Source organism: Aspergillus pseudoviridinutans (genome assembly GCF_018340605.1).
Source record: "Aspergillus pseudoviridinutans IFM 55266 DNA, scaffold_5, whole genome shotgun sequence".
Classification (NCBI taxonomy): Eukaryota; Fungi; Ascomycota; class Eurotiomycetes; order Eurotiales; family Aspergillaceae; genus Aspergillus; species Aspergillus pseudoviridinutans.
Genome location: NW_025091285.1, coordinates 419,776 through 434,285, shown reverse-complemented (window position 1 = coordinate 434,285; position 14,510 = coordinate 419,776). Strand labels below are relative to the sequence as shown.

The following is a 14,510-nucleotide window of genomic DNA, read 5'->3' as shown; positions in this document are numbered from 1 at the left end:
TCACTGAATTCCTTTTACTGTTTTGGGTATGGTCTCCCAATACAACATCTTGTAAACACCCCCCGCATAATGACCTCTAGTATATAAGAACTGTCCCTTCACTGTTCTAACCATCCTCTCTCCTAACTTCTTCTTTCCCCCTATCCCCCTAAATAATCTACACCCTTCCAGTTGCTCCTGTTGTTTCATCTAGCTAGATAGCTATTACTAACACCCCTCTTTTTTCCCATTAGAAATTGCGGCTGTGCCTCCCCTCTTTCCTCTTATCTCTACTTTGCAGTTTCCTTTCCAGCCGTCAGCCTTAACCAGTTGTTGAGCTGGCTAAGCTAATTATGTCACCCCCTTTTTAGCTTCCAGTGAACTTACCTAGATTATAAGGGGGGGGGGGGGGGGGGGGGGGGGGAAAGGTGCATTGCCTGGTGATCCTAGACTTATACTAAAACCTATAGCTTTAGAGCTATAGTTCCACAGGGAGACTTCTATATTATTCACTTACTTGACTTTCCCTTCTAAAAGAGTAAGATGCAGATCCTATAACTTCTAATAACACTAAGGTTAAATATACCTTACTACCGCCCCTACTCCCCTAGTCTTTCTATAGCCACCAGTTCCAGTGTTGCATTTGCGCTAATCATATGCACTTAATGAGCTGTGTATGTGCTGCCTGCTCTTTCCTAAGAGGACTTTGCAGTTGCTATAGACGTATTAGTTAAGAGACCTGAATCTTATAGCTCCATTCACAAGATACTTAAAACATAAAAGATCTTCTTAGTTATAAAATAGGGTCCTTTGCAGGATATTCCAATCCATATATCGTAGTGGGTCTAAATAAGTTCTAGGACCTCCCTTAAACTAAGCCACTTATATTTACCTCTATAACTAGCCCCTTCATTCCTGAGCAATTTTGATTTCAGGCAAATCTCTTTCAGTGCCATAACTTCTTGCTCCAGGGGGATCAGGGGATCATCCATTTGTAAGCTATGGACATCTTTGATCATCTCCAGGTAACATTGTGTAGCGTATATCTGAATGTATCTAGACCTCAAGAATCTTAGCAATGGAGCCTCGCTGTTGACGAAGTGTCTGAGCCTCCGTCTTCGGAAGCAGACATCTTGCCACTGCTCGTGCATAGCTCTCTCCCATCTCCCTGGGGATATCTTCCCTGGCTCTATCGAGCAAGGCTTTCCTTATCCTCACTGGTTCCGGCAATTTCCCGCTACTTGCCACTTTGTCGACCTCTTTCTTGAAGATACTGCTGATGGTCCGCCATAGCCGATTTCCAGCAGAACTACGCCGTGTCATCATCATTAGCGAGCACAGTTCTACCATCGATATACGCGCGTAGCCCCAGCCAGCGAGGTATGGGACAAGTCGATGACCCTCCGAGGTCTTCGCCCAGGTGAAGCATCGATCGAGGGAGATATGATGCATCCGGACCCCGTGGTCTTGCTTCTGACCAAGTATCACGACAGGAAGGGCCATGCTGTTACAAGAGGACAGGGATCCTGCCGCATTTCCCCCTGATCAATGCTGGTAAGACTGCAGGTAATGTCCGAGGTGAGCCCTAATTCCGCTCCTGGAGATAAAACGGCCCATCGCGCCATCGGAGTCGAACATAAGGGTTCCAAGGGCGTGGAACCATCCTGTCTGTATCGCTTTGAAAAATGGCATACCTAAATGCACCAGAGTCATGCAGTACTATAGTCGAGTATTAATACATGATTTTTGTCACCAAGGGCAGAAACCACTCTCAGTGGTCGGGCTAGGATCGGCCCGCCGCCCGACCATTAGGGCCAAGGGCCACCATATCTACATCGGATGCATGCCCACCTTTGTCTTCTATTTACTTCTTGACACCGCTACAGCGTAAAGATGAACAACGACTCATTCCACTACTTTTCGCAGCTGCCTCTAGAACTACGCCGTCTCATCTGGACGCACTGCCTACCGCATCGTATAGCAGAAGAAGACACCCCCGACTTCCTTCTCGACGGCAACGAATCGCGTCAAGCCTGCTGGGCCGACCGCATAACGTACCAAAACGCTCAGCCGCCAGCCATCGCATTCGTCACCAGCGAGTCGCGGCAAGTTGCGCTAGAAGAGGGACGCTGGTTGGACCTGCAAGAGACGACGAGCCTGGAGTCGATCTGGGTGCAGCCGCGTCGGGATGTGCTGCATCTCAACTGGACGCGACTGCGCTACAATGTCTGGGGAAACGCTGACGACCCTTCGAGTCCGATCGCCATGTTCCTGTGGCGGGCGGAGGATCTGGGGATGCAGCCGTCTGTCGTGGCGGAGATCATTCACCCGTTTAGCTTGAAGGCGCTGCTGGATGGCGCGGATGCGTCCAACAGCCCGTGGCTTCTCTATCACAACGGAAGAAATAACGACGTGGCCGACATTGCGTATTGCGCAGAAAGTCAAAGCAGGCTCGACATCGCCATGGCGGCGGTTTCTCTGCATATCCCCAGGGAAGCGGCTCTGAGGTCTGGCCTGTTCGGGTTGTTGGGCGATGCCCCTGTTCAGATGGTGGATGTGGGCGACGAGGCTCGGTTGAGGGAATTCCAAGCGTTATTCAGGGAACACGCATCGGAAAAGGAACCGGCCGTGCAGACGCTCTTCGAAGCCTTTACCAGTTCTCGATTCCAGACGGCCGTGGAAGCATGGAAACGACAAGCGGAATGGATCCTCCTCGCGTACATGTGGCAGCGAGCACGAATGGACAACGTCGACATTCTTGGGACGGACCCGGGCTCCGCGTGGGTCCCTTACCTCTCGGAGCAAGAGTTCCTCAGGATGTCCGAGTATTTGCCCGATGAGGAGCATCCATGGGTCAAGCAAGCGAGGCAGAGCGCCCCCAAGCTGCGGCCGCGGATCATGGTGCGATATTGTACGAATGCGTGTTACATAAAAGAGCGACTTCCAAAGAATTTTGGGACTTATTAAATAGTCTATACTGATAGCTATATAACCAACAGTCCACCACCCTTCGCAGCAAGATGGTCATGCTTTACACGCCTCGGCAAGATGCTTATGCACTTCCTCGGTCTTCGTAATAGACTCAACATGGCTCTTCGATAGTCCCGCGCTATTGTACTTGGAGACATATTCCTTCACCACCTTCTCCACCTTGTCGTTAAAACCCGCATTGCCCTGGTTATCGCTGATGGTCCGGTCCGCGTCAATCTTCCGGTACCCCGGCACCGGCGGCCTCTCTATGGGATCAGTGTACGCGACGGTGAACCCTTTCCTCGTCATTTCCTCTTCAAACGCCTTGGTGATCTTCAGCGCCTGATCGTAGCGCCGAGCATCGCCGTGCGTCTTCAGCGCAGCGATCATCTTGTTGACCCGGTCATCGGCCGGCTGCCTGCCGTCAGCGTTGAGCTTGGCAATGGCCTTCACACCAATATCCTCCGCCTCGCTCATGACGTTTGCAAAAGTGTCCTTCTTATCACCCCAGCCCTTGAAGATATTCTTATTGATAAAGTCGCCCTTGAAGCCCGAGCTGTCAATCTCGTCGCTGAAGACATTGAGGTTTTCTCCCTCGCCGATGTGGCCCCAGTTGACCTTGCTAAAATCAGGCACATTGACGAGGTTCGCTTTTTGGCCCTTGGGGGGCTTGATGAATTTGCCGTTGGCGTCGCGCGGCAGTTCGGTCTTGATCTTGCAGACTTCCTTCATGAATTCCTCCAAGTTGCAGACGACGCCGGCCTTGGCGCAGCCGGGCGCCATGCGCGAGTTGGCGAGGCCGTGGGCGTCCACTTCGAGCCTGTAGAGCTGGTAGAAGAAGAGGGCTTGGAATTTGCCGGCGACTTGGTTGGCCGTGACGCCGGCGGCGAGGAAGACTGCTATGAACAGAAGTGGCAGCATGATTGGATTTCTACCTTAGCAAAGAAAGAAAGAGATACAAAACAGGCAATTTGCAAGAAGGATTAGACAAAAAAAAGACCGCCCAGTGAGTCAGGGTGGCCGACCAAGACAAGACCCTTCCATGATAAGTGCTGCAACCGCAAGCAATTTACTAAATAGGTCATGCGCCGGCAGGGGGGAAGCAAAGGCAAAGGAGAAGAAGTCGTCTTCACACTACTTTCACTTTCCTGCTGACGCCAAGATCTATCTACTGAGCAAGGATCCAGGGGCCAAGACTTCGAGACTCACGTAGTCAAAATAAGGCGCCCAGCGTGTGGTTTTTGCAATTTCCGAACAAAAGCAGTGGACCCTCCTGCATCCAGCACGGGCGTGGGGGCTGCGGCTGGGTAGCGGTTCGAACCATGTCAATTGTAACGAGAATATAGTTCGTGGTGTCTTATCTAGATACCTCGGCTGCTACATAAGATATTAGCTCTGTAGCCCCTATTTACCCGTGTATATACTAGATATATGCCTCACAGTTCTGTATCTAACCGATATCTCTCTACTAAGCACTAGTCTTCTTAGTCGTAGGGGTGGGTTACATTCCTAGTTCCTCCTACTAAACGGGTCAATTTCGATATACTGGTTATTACGCTAAATGCGGGACTGTGATATATTGGGTCTGTTTCCTAATCTGGTGAAATGGAGAAGCGAGATACTCTAGCGTAGTATAGCATAGGTCCAGCGGTGCTATTATGGTATTCCGTGTAAGTGAAAGGTTGGCAAAGCCGAAGAGTATGAAACCTCACATATCATAAAATTTCAGTTGAAAATACCATGAAAATACAAACAGAAATACTCTAACTAAGCCGTGTAAATCCGCACATTGCTCACAGACATGGTCGTCATGTAAGCCCTCAGGCCACTCAACCCAGCACTATACTTTCCATTCGTGACCACCATCCTGGGCRTATTCAAGTCATTCACGTAGACCGAAATGGAATCTCCACTCGTCCGAATCATCAAGTGATGCTTCTGGCCCGGCTTGATATCTGCAGCCTGAACGTTCTTGAGCTCATTCCAACCGTAGTCCGCGAAGCCGAACACAACGTATCCGTTGCCGATACCAACATAGTACCCGTTGTAGTCATCCGGGCCGCCGGCCTTGGCGTTGGAGACGCGGAAGATGAAGCCACCGTTGCCATTGGCAGTGGAGTCGATGGAGACGTCGGCCTCGTAGATCAAGTCGTTGAAGGTGACGGCGGTGGCCAGGGCCCTGGCGCCGGGCGAGGCGGACAGCACGGCGGCATTGGACGAGACTTGGTAATTGCCGTCGATAGTTGTCCACTTGCCCATGGTGCCGCTCGAGAAGTCATCGCTAAACGCCAGCGGCGTGATGCGAATGTTGTCAAAGGTGGCACCGGTGTCGTAGACTCGCACGCCGTTCATGCCGCTGGAATACGTGCCATCCGTGACGCTGACCTTGGCCTTGCTCATGTCATCGACAAAAATGTCGAGCGCCTTATTCATGGCCTGCACTTTGACGTGGTGGACCTGGTTGGCTGCCAGGTCGGCAGACGAACTACCGAGCGGCGTCCAGCTATTGCTCGCCCGGCCGAGGAAAACACCAGAGGTAGAGAGACCCGCATAGTAGCCGTTGTAGGCATCTGCGCCAATGCTCGGATTGGATGCGCGGAAGACAAGGCCCGCGTTGCCAGAGGTCGATGGCAGCGTGACATCGGCCTCGTAGAGGAAGTCTCCAAAGTTGGTGTTCACAAGGGCCTTGCCACCGGAGGATTGGCTTCCCACCAAGGCACCCGAGGATGCGTCGAACGAACCACCGTAAGTCTTCCACTGGGCCATGGACCCGCTGGAGAAGTCATCCCCAAAGGCGACGGTAGACGATGGAGGACCCGGAGGGGGCGGGACGTAGCTTGCGCCAGACGAGAGACAAGCAAACGATACCCCGGGGACTTGACTGGACTTTGCACTCTGGCTGTAGCCCCAGACAGTAGCGACGAGATACGTCCGGTTGGCGGCCATGGCGTAGGCACGAGCATCACCTGGGTCGTGGTATCCGGTGCCGATGCGCCAGCTGTACTGTTGCTGTTCTTTGCTCGTCTGCACCGGGCCCAGGGCGGGATCTGCGAGGAAGGCGGCGTCAAAAGCCATGACGTCCTGGCGGGCGAAGCCAAACGAGCCCTGACAGCTCGGTGGTATGGGGTCAAAGCCAAGCGCCGCACACATGGTGCCGTCGGCGGCTTTTCCCCAGTCCTGAGTCAAGCTGGTCCTGAGATCGGCCTGGCATGCCTGGGAGAGGAAATCGCACTTGCTGCTGCCACCGTCGACAGCCTGCTTCGCCTCCGGTTTGGTGGAGATGAAGACGTGGCGACAGATGTACCACGAAGGGTCCATGGCCACTGGCTGGCCTCCAGAGCTCATGCTGTCGGGAATACCAAACGTCAAGGACGACAGGACAGTGGTTGCATTTTGCACGATAGACGCAGACAAGGGCATTTCCTGGGCGACCTCGAGGTATGCCGTGTGGCCGTCTCTGTGGGAGCCCGGGTACGGCTGCGTCCAGTCGAAGCCATCTATGGCTGTGGAATGGACGGCGACGGGTGCCTTGAAGGCAGCGGTGACATCTCCATAGGGGACAGCAAGGATGTTGCTGCTATTCATGAAGAATTCACCATAGTCTATGTAGATGGGGGAATTGACCGCGGAGCCCATTGTAGCAAGCAAGATGGGGATTCAAGAGAGGGGAAAGTGTGAGGGACTGAATACATCTGAAAGAAAATCACAAAGAGTGAGATATATCATCAGTAATAGAGACGAGGTCTTTCACGATGCTTACTCCGTACAAGGAATCGAGTCAGCAGCGACAATCAAGCGTGGTAACATGATCCATCCCCCTTTTCTCCCCAAAACCAAATTCAAAAAAAAAAAAAAAAAAAATAAAAATAACTGAAAATTGAATTAATCACGGCAAGTAAAGACATGATACAGAAATTACCCGAGATGCAATTTTCGAGCTGGGTCTCGGAGATGATCGGTAGTCCGTTGCTTACCAACATAAGCAGCCAGAAGGTTACATGGAGGGATCTCTTGGCTCTTGGCAACACTGCCCCCTGATATAGTTGTTTAATGTATTTGGGGGGCCTAAAGTCCCGGATAGTCTGGATAGTCTGGATAGTCTTGGAAACCCGAGGCAAAAGGGGAAAAAAAGGGTCGCTAAGGTTTACTTGCATTCGTGAGGATTTGCAATCKCCGGACAACCCAGACTTGAGCTCATGCATCTATCAGGGGGGAGTGGACACCCCCAACGAGACTGTCAGCTTATTTTGATAACCCGAAAGAGAATGGGCCAGGACTCCAGCAACATGGTACATTATATGGACCACCAATCCCTCCAAGTACTCTGTCTCTTCCTCACATGTTCCCTCATTCCTTGCCAGCACTGGCTCCGAGAACAGGATGAGGCTCTCTTTTGTCCTCCTTGGCTCTCTGCTGGGCCTCGCCTCAGCCGTCACAGACAGCTACCATGGCCAGTATGCTGACGACTGTCCCAGTCTGTGTGCTGATGCCGGTCCCAGTCCGGCCAACTGGACCAACATCCACCATCTCCGCAATCTGGAGAGCTGTGATCAGACTGTCCTCTTTGGTTTTAATATCCAAAACTCTGTCGCCGATCCAAACACCATCCTCACCATCCGCGCCTGCGTGGCCAGCCCAGGCCAGACGTACGAGGCTGCCGCCTCCCCCGATGTGCCTCAGCAGCAAAGCCAACCCAACCTCGTTGTCGCTGAAAGCTGCGGCGCCAAGGCGGTCAAGACAGCCTTCACTCCCCAAGTTGGCCCTTTGACGCTTAGCAAGGCGTCCGGCGCTGCTCCGCAGTCTGCTCATGTGGCCGAGGCGGCTCGTCAACTGGCCCTGTTCGTAGACAGGAGCGCCGAGTGCGGCACCACCATCTTGTTTGCCAAGCACGAGTCTGCCGTCGTGGGCTTGTATGCTGGTGCACAAATCACCAAACATGCGGCGCGGAACTTTGTCGATTCTTTTGCGGAAAAGCAAACTTCTGCCCTGCAGATTTGCCAGCCTGCCAGTGCTGCCCTGACGGTTGGAGTGGTTTCTGCTGGCTTCGTTGATCTGGCAGCGGCCCAAGATGCCGTCAAAGGCTGGAACAATGGTCTCTGCCTGGACGGGACCATTCCTGCTACCGCCGTCAGCATGGACGTGCTCGTGTCCACCGTGGATACGAGTTTCAATGCTCCTACCAATGCGACTACCATCTCCCACAACATGACCGCCAGAGGAGGTCCACGAGCCCTTCTCCCAAGAGATTGGTGCAGGACAGAGGAGGTCCTTGGGGGTGACAGTTGCCCCTCGCTGGCCAGCCGCTGCGGCATCTCTGGAGATGACCTGAACAAATACAACCCGCAAGCGAACCTGTGCTCGACCCTGAAGCCCAAACAGCACGTGTGCTGCACCGCAGGCACTCTGCCAGACTTTCGCCCTCAGCCCCAACCCGACGGCACCTGCAACACGTATAAAGTCAACGACAACGATGGATGCTGGGACCTGGCAAACGCGCACTACCTGAACCAGCAAGATATTGAAGACTTTAACAAGAACACCTGGGGCTGGGCCGGCTGTGCGCGGGGGCTGCAGAGTGGCCAACTCATCTGCCTCAGCGAGGGAAAGCCTCCTATGCCCGCGCCGATCCCGGGAGCCACCTGCGGTCCGCAGGTCCCGGGGACCCAGAAGCCTTCCGACGGAACCGCACTCGCGGATCTCAATCCATGTCCCCTTAATGCATGCTGCGATGTCTGGGGATTTTGCGGAACAACGGTCGACTTCTGCACCGAGTCTCCCGCGGATACTGGCGCTCCGGGGACCGCAAAGCCGTTCACCAACGGCTGTATTTCCAACTGCGGGATGAAGATTGTCAACAACGGCAAGGCACCCGATCAGGTCAAGACCGTCGGCTATTTCGAGGCGTTTGACCAGCTGAGGGCGTGTCTGCGCATGAGTGTCACCGAGATCCCGGCCAACAAGTACTCGCACATTCACTTTGCGTTTGCCACGGTCACATCCGATTTCGACGTGGACATCTCAAACGTCGAGGACGAATTTCGCAAATTCGTGAAGATGAGAGGCTTTCAAAAGATTCTCTCCTTTGGCGGATGGGCGTTTTCCACAGACCCGGGCACGTTCCAGCGCTTCAGAGATGCCACCAAGCCGGAGCATCGCTCCACCTTCGTCGATAACCTGGTGAGCTTCATGAGCCGTCAAGATCTGGATGGCTTCGACTTTGACTGGGAGTATCCCGGTGCCCCTGATATTCCGGACATCACGCCCGGAAGCCCGGACGAAGGGAGAAATTACCTTGCTTTCCTGCAGATGCTCCGGAGCAAGCTGCCTATCGGGAAATCCATTTCCATCGCGCTGCCGGCTTCTTACTGGTACTTGAAGCAGTATCCGGTCCAGAACATTGCAAAATATGTGGATTACTTTATCTACATGACGTATGACCTGCACGGCCAATGGGGTAAGTAACGCAAGCCTGAGAAAATAAAAAGTGTATACTAACACGAGTCTGGATGTAGATGTCGACAACAAATCGGCCATTCCCGGCTGCCCAGCTGGAAACTGTCTTCGATCGCACGTCAACATGACCGAGACGCACGATGCCATGGTCATGATCACCAAAGCTGGCGTGGAAGCCCGACAGATAGTCATTGGCGTCAGCAGTTACGGCAGAAGCTTCCGTATGAATGACGCCTCCTGCTCCGGTCCCTTTTGCACCTATGCTGGAGATAGGACACACTCCATGGCCTATGCCGCGCCGTGTACGGCAACTGGTGGCTACATCGCCAACGCCGAGCTCAACGACATCATCAAGAACCACGGCAACTACTCCATCGTCAACTCGTACATTGACACGGATTCGCAGTCCAATATTCTCATCTACGGTAACCCTGGAGCGGTGGATTGGGTGGCCTACATGGACGGCGGTCTCAAGGCCAACCGAATCAACTGGATCAAGGGCCTCAACTTTGGCGGTTCGACCGACTGGGCCATTGACCTCCAAGATTACTCGAACAATGAAAACGGCGACGACAGCAACGACGACGGCGTCGGTTCCGATGATGAAGCCGGCGACGACACTCCCACCTGCCCCTCCGACAAGAACCCGGGCACCCTGGACGGTCTCGCCGATCAAGCCGACTCTCTAGACCCAGATTGTGTCAGCCTCTTTGCGATGGACATTCTCTACTCGCAGCTCCTCGACAGTTTGTCTCTGTTCCAGATCAACTCGCAAGACTACGACGACAAGTTCGGCTGGTACGAGAAGTGGACCAAGGAGCAGATCCAGCCGCGCATCGACGAATTCATGAACCTCGGCGACGGCAAAGGCCTCCAGTACTTTGACTGCTACTGGGCATATACCGGCCGCGCCGAAACGAAAGACTCCTGCCTCGGCATGCCGCACATCTGGGACATGAGCGAGGGATGGAGCATTCGCTTCGATCTCGTCGACAAGCAGGGCTTCTTCGACGCGCTCGCGGCCGAGACGGGCATCGACGAGTCGTGGGTGACGTTTGGCGACGAGACATCCGACTACGGGTGTGCGGATCCGGGCGATGTACGACCGGGCGCCGGCCACGTGCCCTGCCGGAAGCTCTACCGCAAAAAGCTGAATTACCCTCAGAAGGCCGCCGACGACGATATCCACGTCGGCAATCCGAAGAAGCTCATCGAGGCGTCCATGGGCAATGTCACGGCTCTGAGAACCTCGCTGCTCTCGTCGTACCTCAGCGTGGGCCTGTCCTTCTACGACGACGGGCCAAACGATGGCTCGGCCACCGACGCAGTAGTCGCCTACGCCATGCCCGTCCTGCAACTCGCCGAATCCATCAGCAGCATGAAGGACATCAAAGACATTGGCGAAAAGGCCAAGGAAGAAGCAAAGAAGGCCCTCATCTTCAAGATCCTCAGCATCATCTTCATGGTTATCCCCTTTGTCGGCGAGGCCCTCGGCCCCCTCATCGGCAGCGCAGCAGCAGTCGCTCGCATTGCGCTTCTCATCGGCGAAGCGGGCAACGGGGCACTAACGGTGGCGGACATCATTGAGGATCCGTCCTCTGCCCCGTTTGCGATCCTGGGTTTGATTGCGGGTGTTGGCGGCGGGACGGGCAGGCTGTCCAAGGGGGAGGCGCTGGGTGAGGCTTCCAAGGCGAGGGGTCTGTTGAAGGCGAGCGATTTGGCCAAGTTTCCACAGCGATTTAGGGATCAGGATGCTTTGGTGCAAAAGATTGTAAAGAGTTTGTGTGCGAGGAAGTAGGTGCACCCCTGGGCTTCGTAAATAGGTAGACAGTTAGGGCTGGGTTGGGGGTTCTCCTTTTTCCTTAGCTCTTCTAATTAAATTATTGGCTTTGTAACATAGCAAGGCAACATGGCCGAGTTGGTCTAAGGCGTGAGGGTTAGGGTCCACCTTAATAACTAGCTCTTTGAGTTTCCTCATCATCGTATGATGGCGTGGGTTCGTACCAGTTAGTGACCGAGGAATCACGGCGGGCCAAGGCGGAGCTGGTCAGCCTGAGAGACATAACCTGCTTTCACAGTGCATTCCCCTGGCGTGGCGGTGGAGTTTGGTTTGGTGAAGAGACATTCGGGTCCTACGCAGCTGGGGCCCTCCATGCCGAAACTGCGGCCATAGCTGGCGATTCCAACGGCGATTTTGTTCGCCGGCACCCCTGCTTTCATGATCATGGCCGGCGTGTATTCCGTCTCTGTTCTTGGATAAAAGATATAGTCACGCACTACCTATGCTATGTACTTTTGTCGTCCAGTCAAGGAAGATCGAGATAGGGGCAGTCCTTGGGGTCAGCGTAGAAGACACCTCCCAGCTTTTCGATCCATCTGCACCGTTCCTCCATATCATGCGCATTGTGGATCCGCCCTGCTCCCATAGCTCCTGCGTTACCCAATGTCGTGTGTAAAACCCATATACCACCTCCAGCCGTCCAGCCCACTCGGAGATATACATCCGTAGGCTCTGGGTACCTTAGTTCATGCTCGAGAAATTCATCCGATTCTCTTCGCCACCAGGTAGCGCCGAGGCGACGCACTTTTAGACATTAGACATGCACAACAAAAATTAAAAAAGGAGAGTCAGGGGAAAGGAGAATGGTAACTGACTCCGGTCGCAGTGTGCGTCCTCTTTGGCTTGCCAATCGGGATCTAATTTGGATGGGCGTTCGGTGTTATTGAACCGGTCGAGTCCAAGAAAGTCCAATTCTACACCGAAACAGTTATCCAGGACATAGACACCACCCTTGGAGGGGTACCCGAACACCTTCACCCCATGGCCGGAGCCATAGCCTACCCAGACGCGACCTTCGGGCTCATGTTGCACACAATCGATCCTCCCCATTTCTGGTTGTTGCTCTTGCGCTTGTGTTTGAGTTCGTGCTCGTATTGTTGTTTGGAGTTGATGAGGAAGAAGCCGTCGACACGCGAGGAATATGACTGAAGTAACCAGACCGGGGAATAGGATCTTTGCAATGGTCCGCATTATTGTGATTATTGTCAATACCATTATTATTAACAGAAATGGAAGCGGGGATGTCAGGTTCTTGACTTAAATCTTGCCAGAGATAAGCACCAGGAGCCAGCAATATGGTAGGTCGGTGCACATTCGCCAAGTTTCAGAGAAATACTTATAGATAATACCACTAAGTTAGGCAGCAGGCTACACATGTGTCCGGCGGAGCTGGGGTTGACGGACATATATACCCGTCGGGCCTCGAGGAGGAGTCTCCGAAGTTAATGGAGTCATTTTTGCAATTGCAGTCGCCAGTCCTGAGCAGGCGATGGAAATTCACAACTGTCGCTGCCACCGAGACAGGGGATATCGCGTGCGGTACGACTGTCGTGTGTTGCACAACAAATTACTGAAAGCAGTGACAATATCAACCACTCAACCGGCTGAGGGTGCAGCCACCGATGGGAAAGAAGACACTTCTGGCTGACTTGGCTTTAGAACTTCACCAATTGATTGGCCCTAAAATTAAAGATGCATTAGTGAGTCAGATGTAGCCACATGGTTATCCACTTCAGGGGCGGACTGAGCCCTTCTAGACAATATGATGCATATCTCCGAACAATAGCTTCAGGTTGAGGATGCTCTATTTGTACAGAGCCATGCAGCACAGATATAGCATTGCTAATTTGGAATGCATACAGACAATGCCAACCCATCTTAGTCGCGAAAGCGTCATGTTTTGCCGAGTTGATAACCAGTCAGAGTGAATGAGGTCCTTCGCCCTGGACTGTTACCCTCTCGAAGCTTGAGGAAGGACAATGGACAAATTCTGTATTAGATTGTTTGCGCTTTATCATGCGATCTCGTATGACGTAGCAGCTTGACTGAAAGGCTGTTCGTGGTTGTTTTCATGAAGAGGATGCTGAAACGCCATAGTTCCAAATTTCATGACCTTACTGCTAGAATGGCAGCGACAGCTATCTGCATCAGCTAGGCATGCTCTGACCCTGACTCACGAAAATTGAGCCTTTGCATGCTGAACACATCAGTCAGTATTGGCTTGGAGAACCTGAACGGCCACCCATTACTCTGCTGTAGGGATTGTACTTGAGAAATGCCAGAGTCCTCAAACATGTGTTGAAATGCAGTCGCCCCTGAACAAGAACAGGACACACGGCTTTAACATATCGATGAGGATGCCGTGTAAAAGAGTCTCCAACGAACGCTTCAAAGCACAAAAGGACAAGGTTGGTGACGTCTCAGCCGTAGATCAAGTAACAGGTTCTTGATCTTCATGCTGTTTCAGTACAAAAACAGACATCCAGGGAACGTTTCTTCTTTCTGCCCTTCAATTCCTGAAGAGGAAATCATACTAGCATGAATGAGCTGTGAATAAGGATATGGTCTGAAACCTCGGAGGGTGTTCCGAATTGGATATGCTATTCCTGGATCCTAATCTCTTGGCTATTCGAACTGACCTGTCAGCAAAGATGAGTGAAACAAGCAACCTAGGAAAAACATGGTCTAGAATTCGACCTCACGCATTAATCAGCAGAAATGTCCTTCAATCTTCATACCCAAGGAGTCCTTCGGGATGGCGGCTGGGACTTCCGGACAGATTCCGGTAAGACTGTCACCAAGCCCACCAGGAGTTTCATTTTCCAACTCGACACATTCGATCATCTTGGCAGTCTCAAGTGCAACAGCTCCTTTCTGCGCATTTGGATGACACTACGGTAAAGGGGGATATGCGTGAATTGAGTGACATAAGATGAAATCTGATTGGGTTGGCCGACCGCGACACCTCTGTCAGACTCGGGATGATACAATGCGAGGGATGCAATCAGGACCAGATTGATTGATGGAAATAGAAATTACTGAAAAGCTTCTCCCCCTGAAGAAGCTCAAGACGGAAAAAATGCGGATGCACCAGACTTGGTGTCTATGGCGCCAAAGCCTGGCAAAACCCAGTTGGGATCACTCCGGCAAAAGTCGATTGATTTAAATTCATTGCTGAAAGACAATGACTTGGATTCTCGCGATAAAACAGACCGAATCTGGCTTGTATTATGGAGTAACGGATTGCCAATGGATCCTGCCAAACCCC

General features: G+C 52.8%; 6 protein-coding genes across 6 annotated transcripts; 2 read left to right on the top strand and 4 right to left on the bottom strand.

Annotated features, from left to right (window-relative positions):
• Positions 1–1,035: 1,035 nt before the first annotated feature.
• On the bottom strand, positions 1,036–1,482 carry Asppvi_007249 (uncharacterized protein; the record flags this gene model as incomplete). The annotated part of the gene is made up of 1 exon (XM_043303140.1): positions 1,036–1,482. The coding sequence occupies one exon, from the start codon at positions 1,480–1,482 to the stop codon at positions 1,036–1,038; it is 447 nt and encodes a 148-aa protein (XP_043159075.1).
• A 390-nt stretch (positions 1,483–1,872) lies between these two features.
• Positions 1,873–2,946, top strand: Asppvi_007248 (2EXR domain-containing protein; the record flags this gene model as incomplete). The annotated part of the gene is made up of 1 exon (XM_043303139.1): positions 1,873–2,946. The coding sequence occupies one exon, from the start codon at positions 1,873–1,875 to the stop codon at positions 2,944–2,946; it is 1,074 nt and encodes a 357-aa protein (XP_043159074.1).
• A 57-nt stretch (positions 2,947–3,003) lies between these two features.
• Positions 3,004–3,870, bottom strand: Asppvi_007247 (uncharacterized protein; the record flags this gene model as incomplete). Its single annotated transcript, XM_043303138.1, has 1 exon — positions 3,004–3,870. The coding sequence occupies one exon, from the start codon at positions 3,868–3,870 to the stop codon at positions 3,004–3,006; it is 867 nt and encodes a 288-aa protein (XP_043159073.1).
• A 919-nt stretch (positions 3,871–4,789) lies between these two features.
• Positions 4,790–6,585, bottom strand: Asppvi_007246 (uncharacterized protein; the record flags this gene model as incomplete). Its single annotated transcript, XM_043303137.1, has 2 exons — positions 4,790–4,816; positions 4,840–6,585. The coding sequence occupies 2 exons, from the start codon at positions 6,583–6,585 to the stop codon at positions 4,790–4,792; spliced, it is 1,773 nt and encodes a 590-aa protein (XP_043159072.1).
• Positions 6,586–7,329: 744 nt separating this feature from the next.
• Asppvi_007245 (putative class V chitinase) lies at positions 7,330–11,200 on the top strand (the record flags this gene model as incomplete). The annotated part of the gene is made up of 2 exons (XM_043303136.1): positions 7,330–9,403; positions 9,462–11,200. 2 exons carry the CDS (start codon positions 7,330–7,332, stop codon positions 11,198–11,200), a joined length of 3,813 nt encoding a protein of 1,270 aa, XP_043159071.1.
• Positions 11,201–11,708: 508 nt separating this feature from the next.
• On the bottom strand, positions 11,709–12,292 carry Asppvi_007244 (uncharacterized protein; the record flags this gene model as incomplete). Its single annotated transcript, XM_043303135.1, has 2 exons — positions 11,709–11,986; positions 12,058–12,292. The coding sequence occupies 2 exons, from the start codon at positions 12,290–12,292 to the stop codon at positions 11,709–11,711; spliced, it is 513 nt and encodes a 170-aa protein (XP_043159070.1).
• Between the last annotated feature and the right edge of the window lie 2,218 nt (positions 12,293–14,510).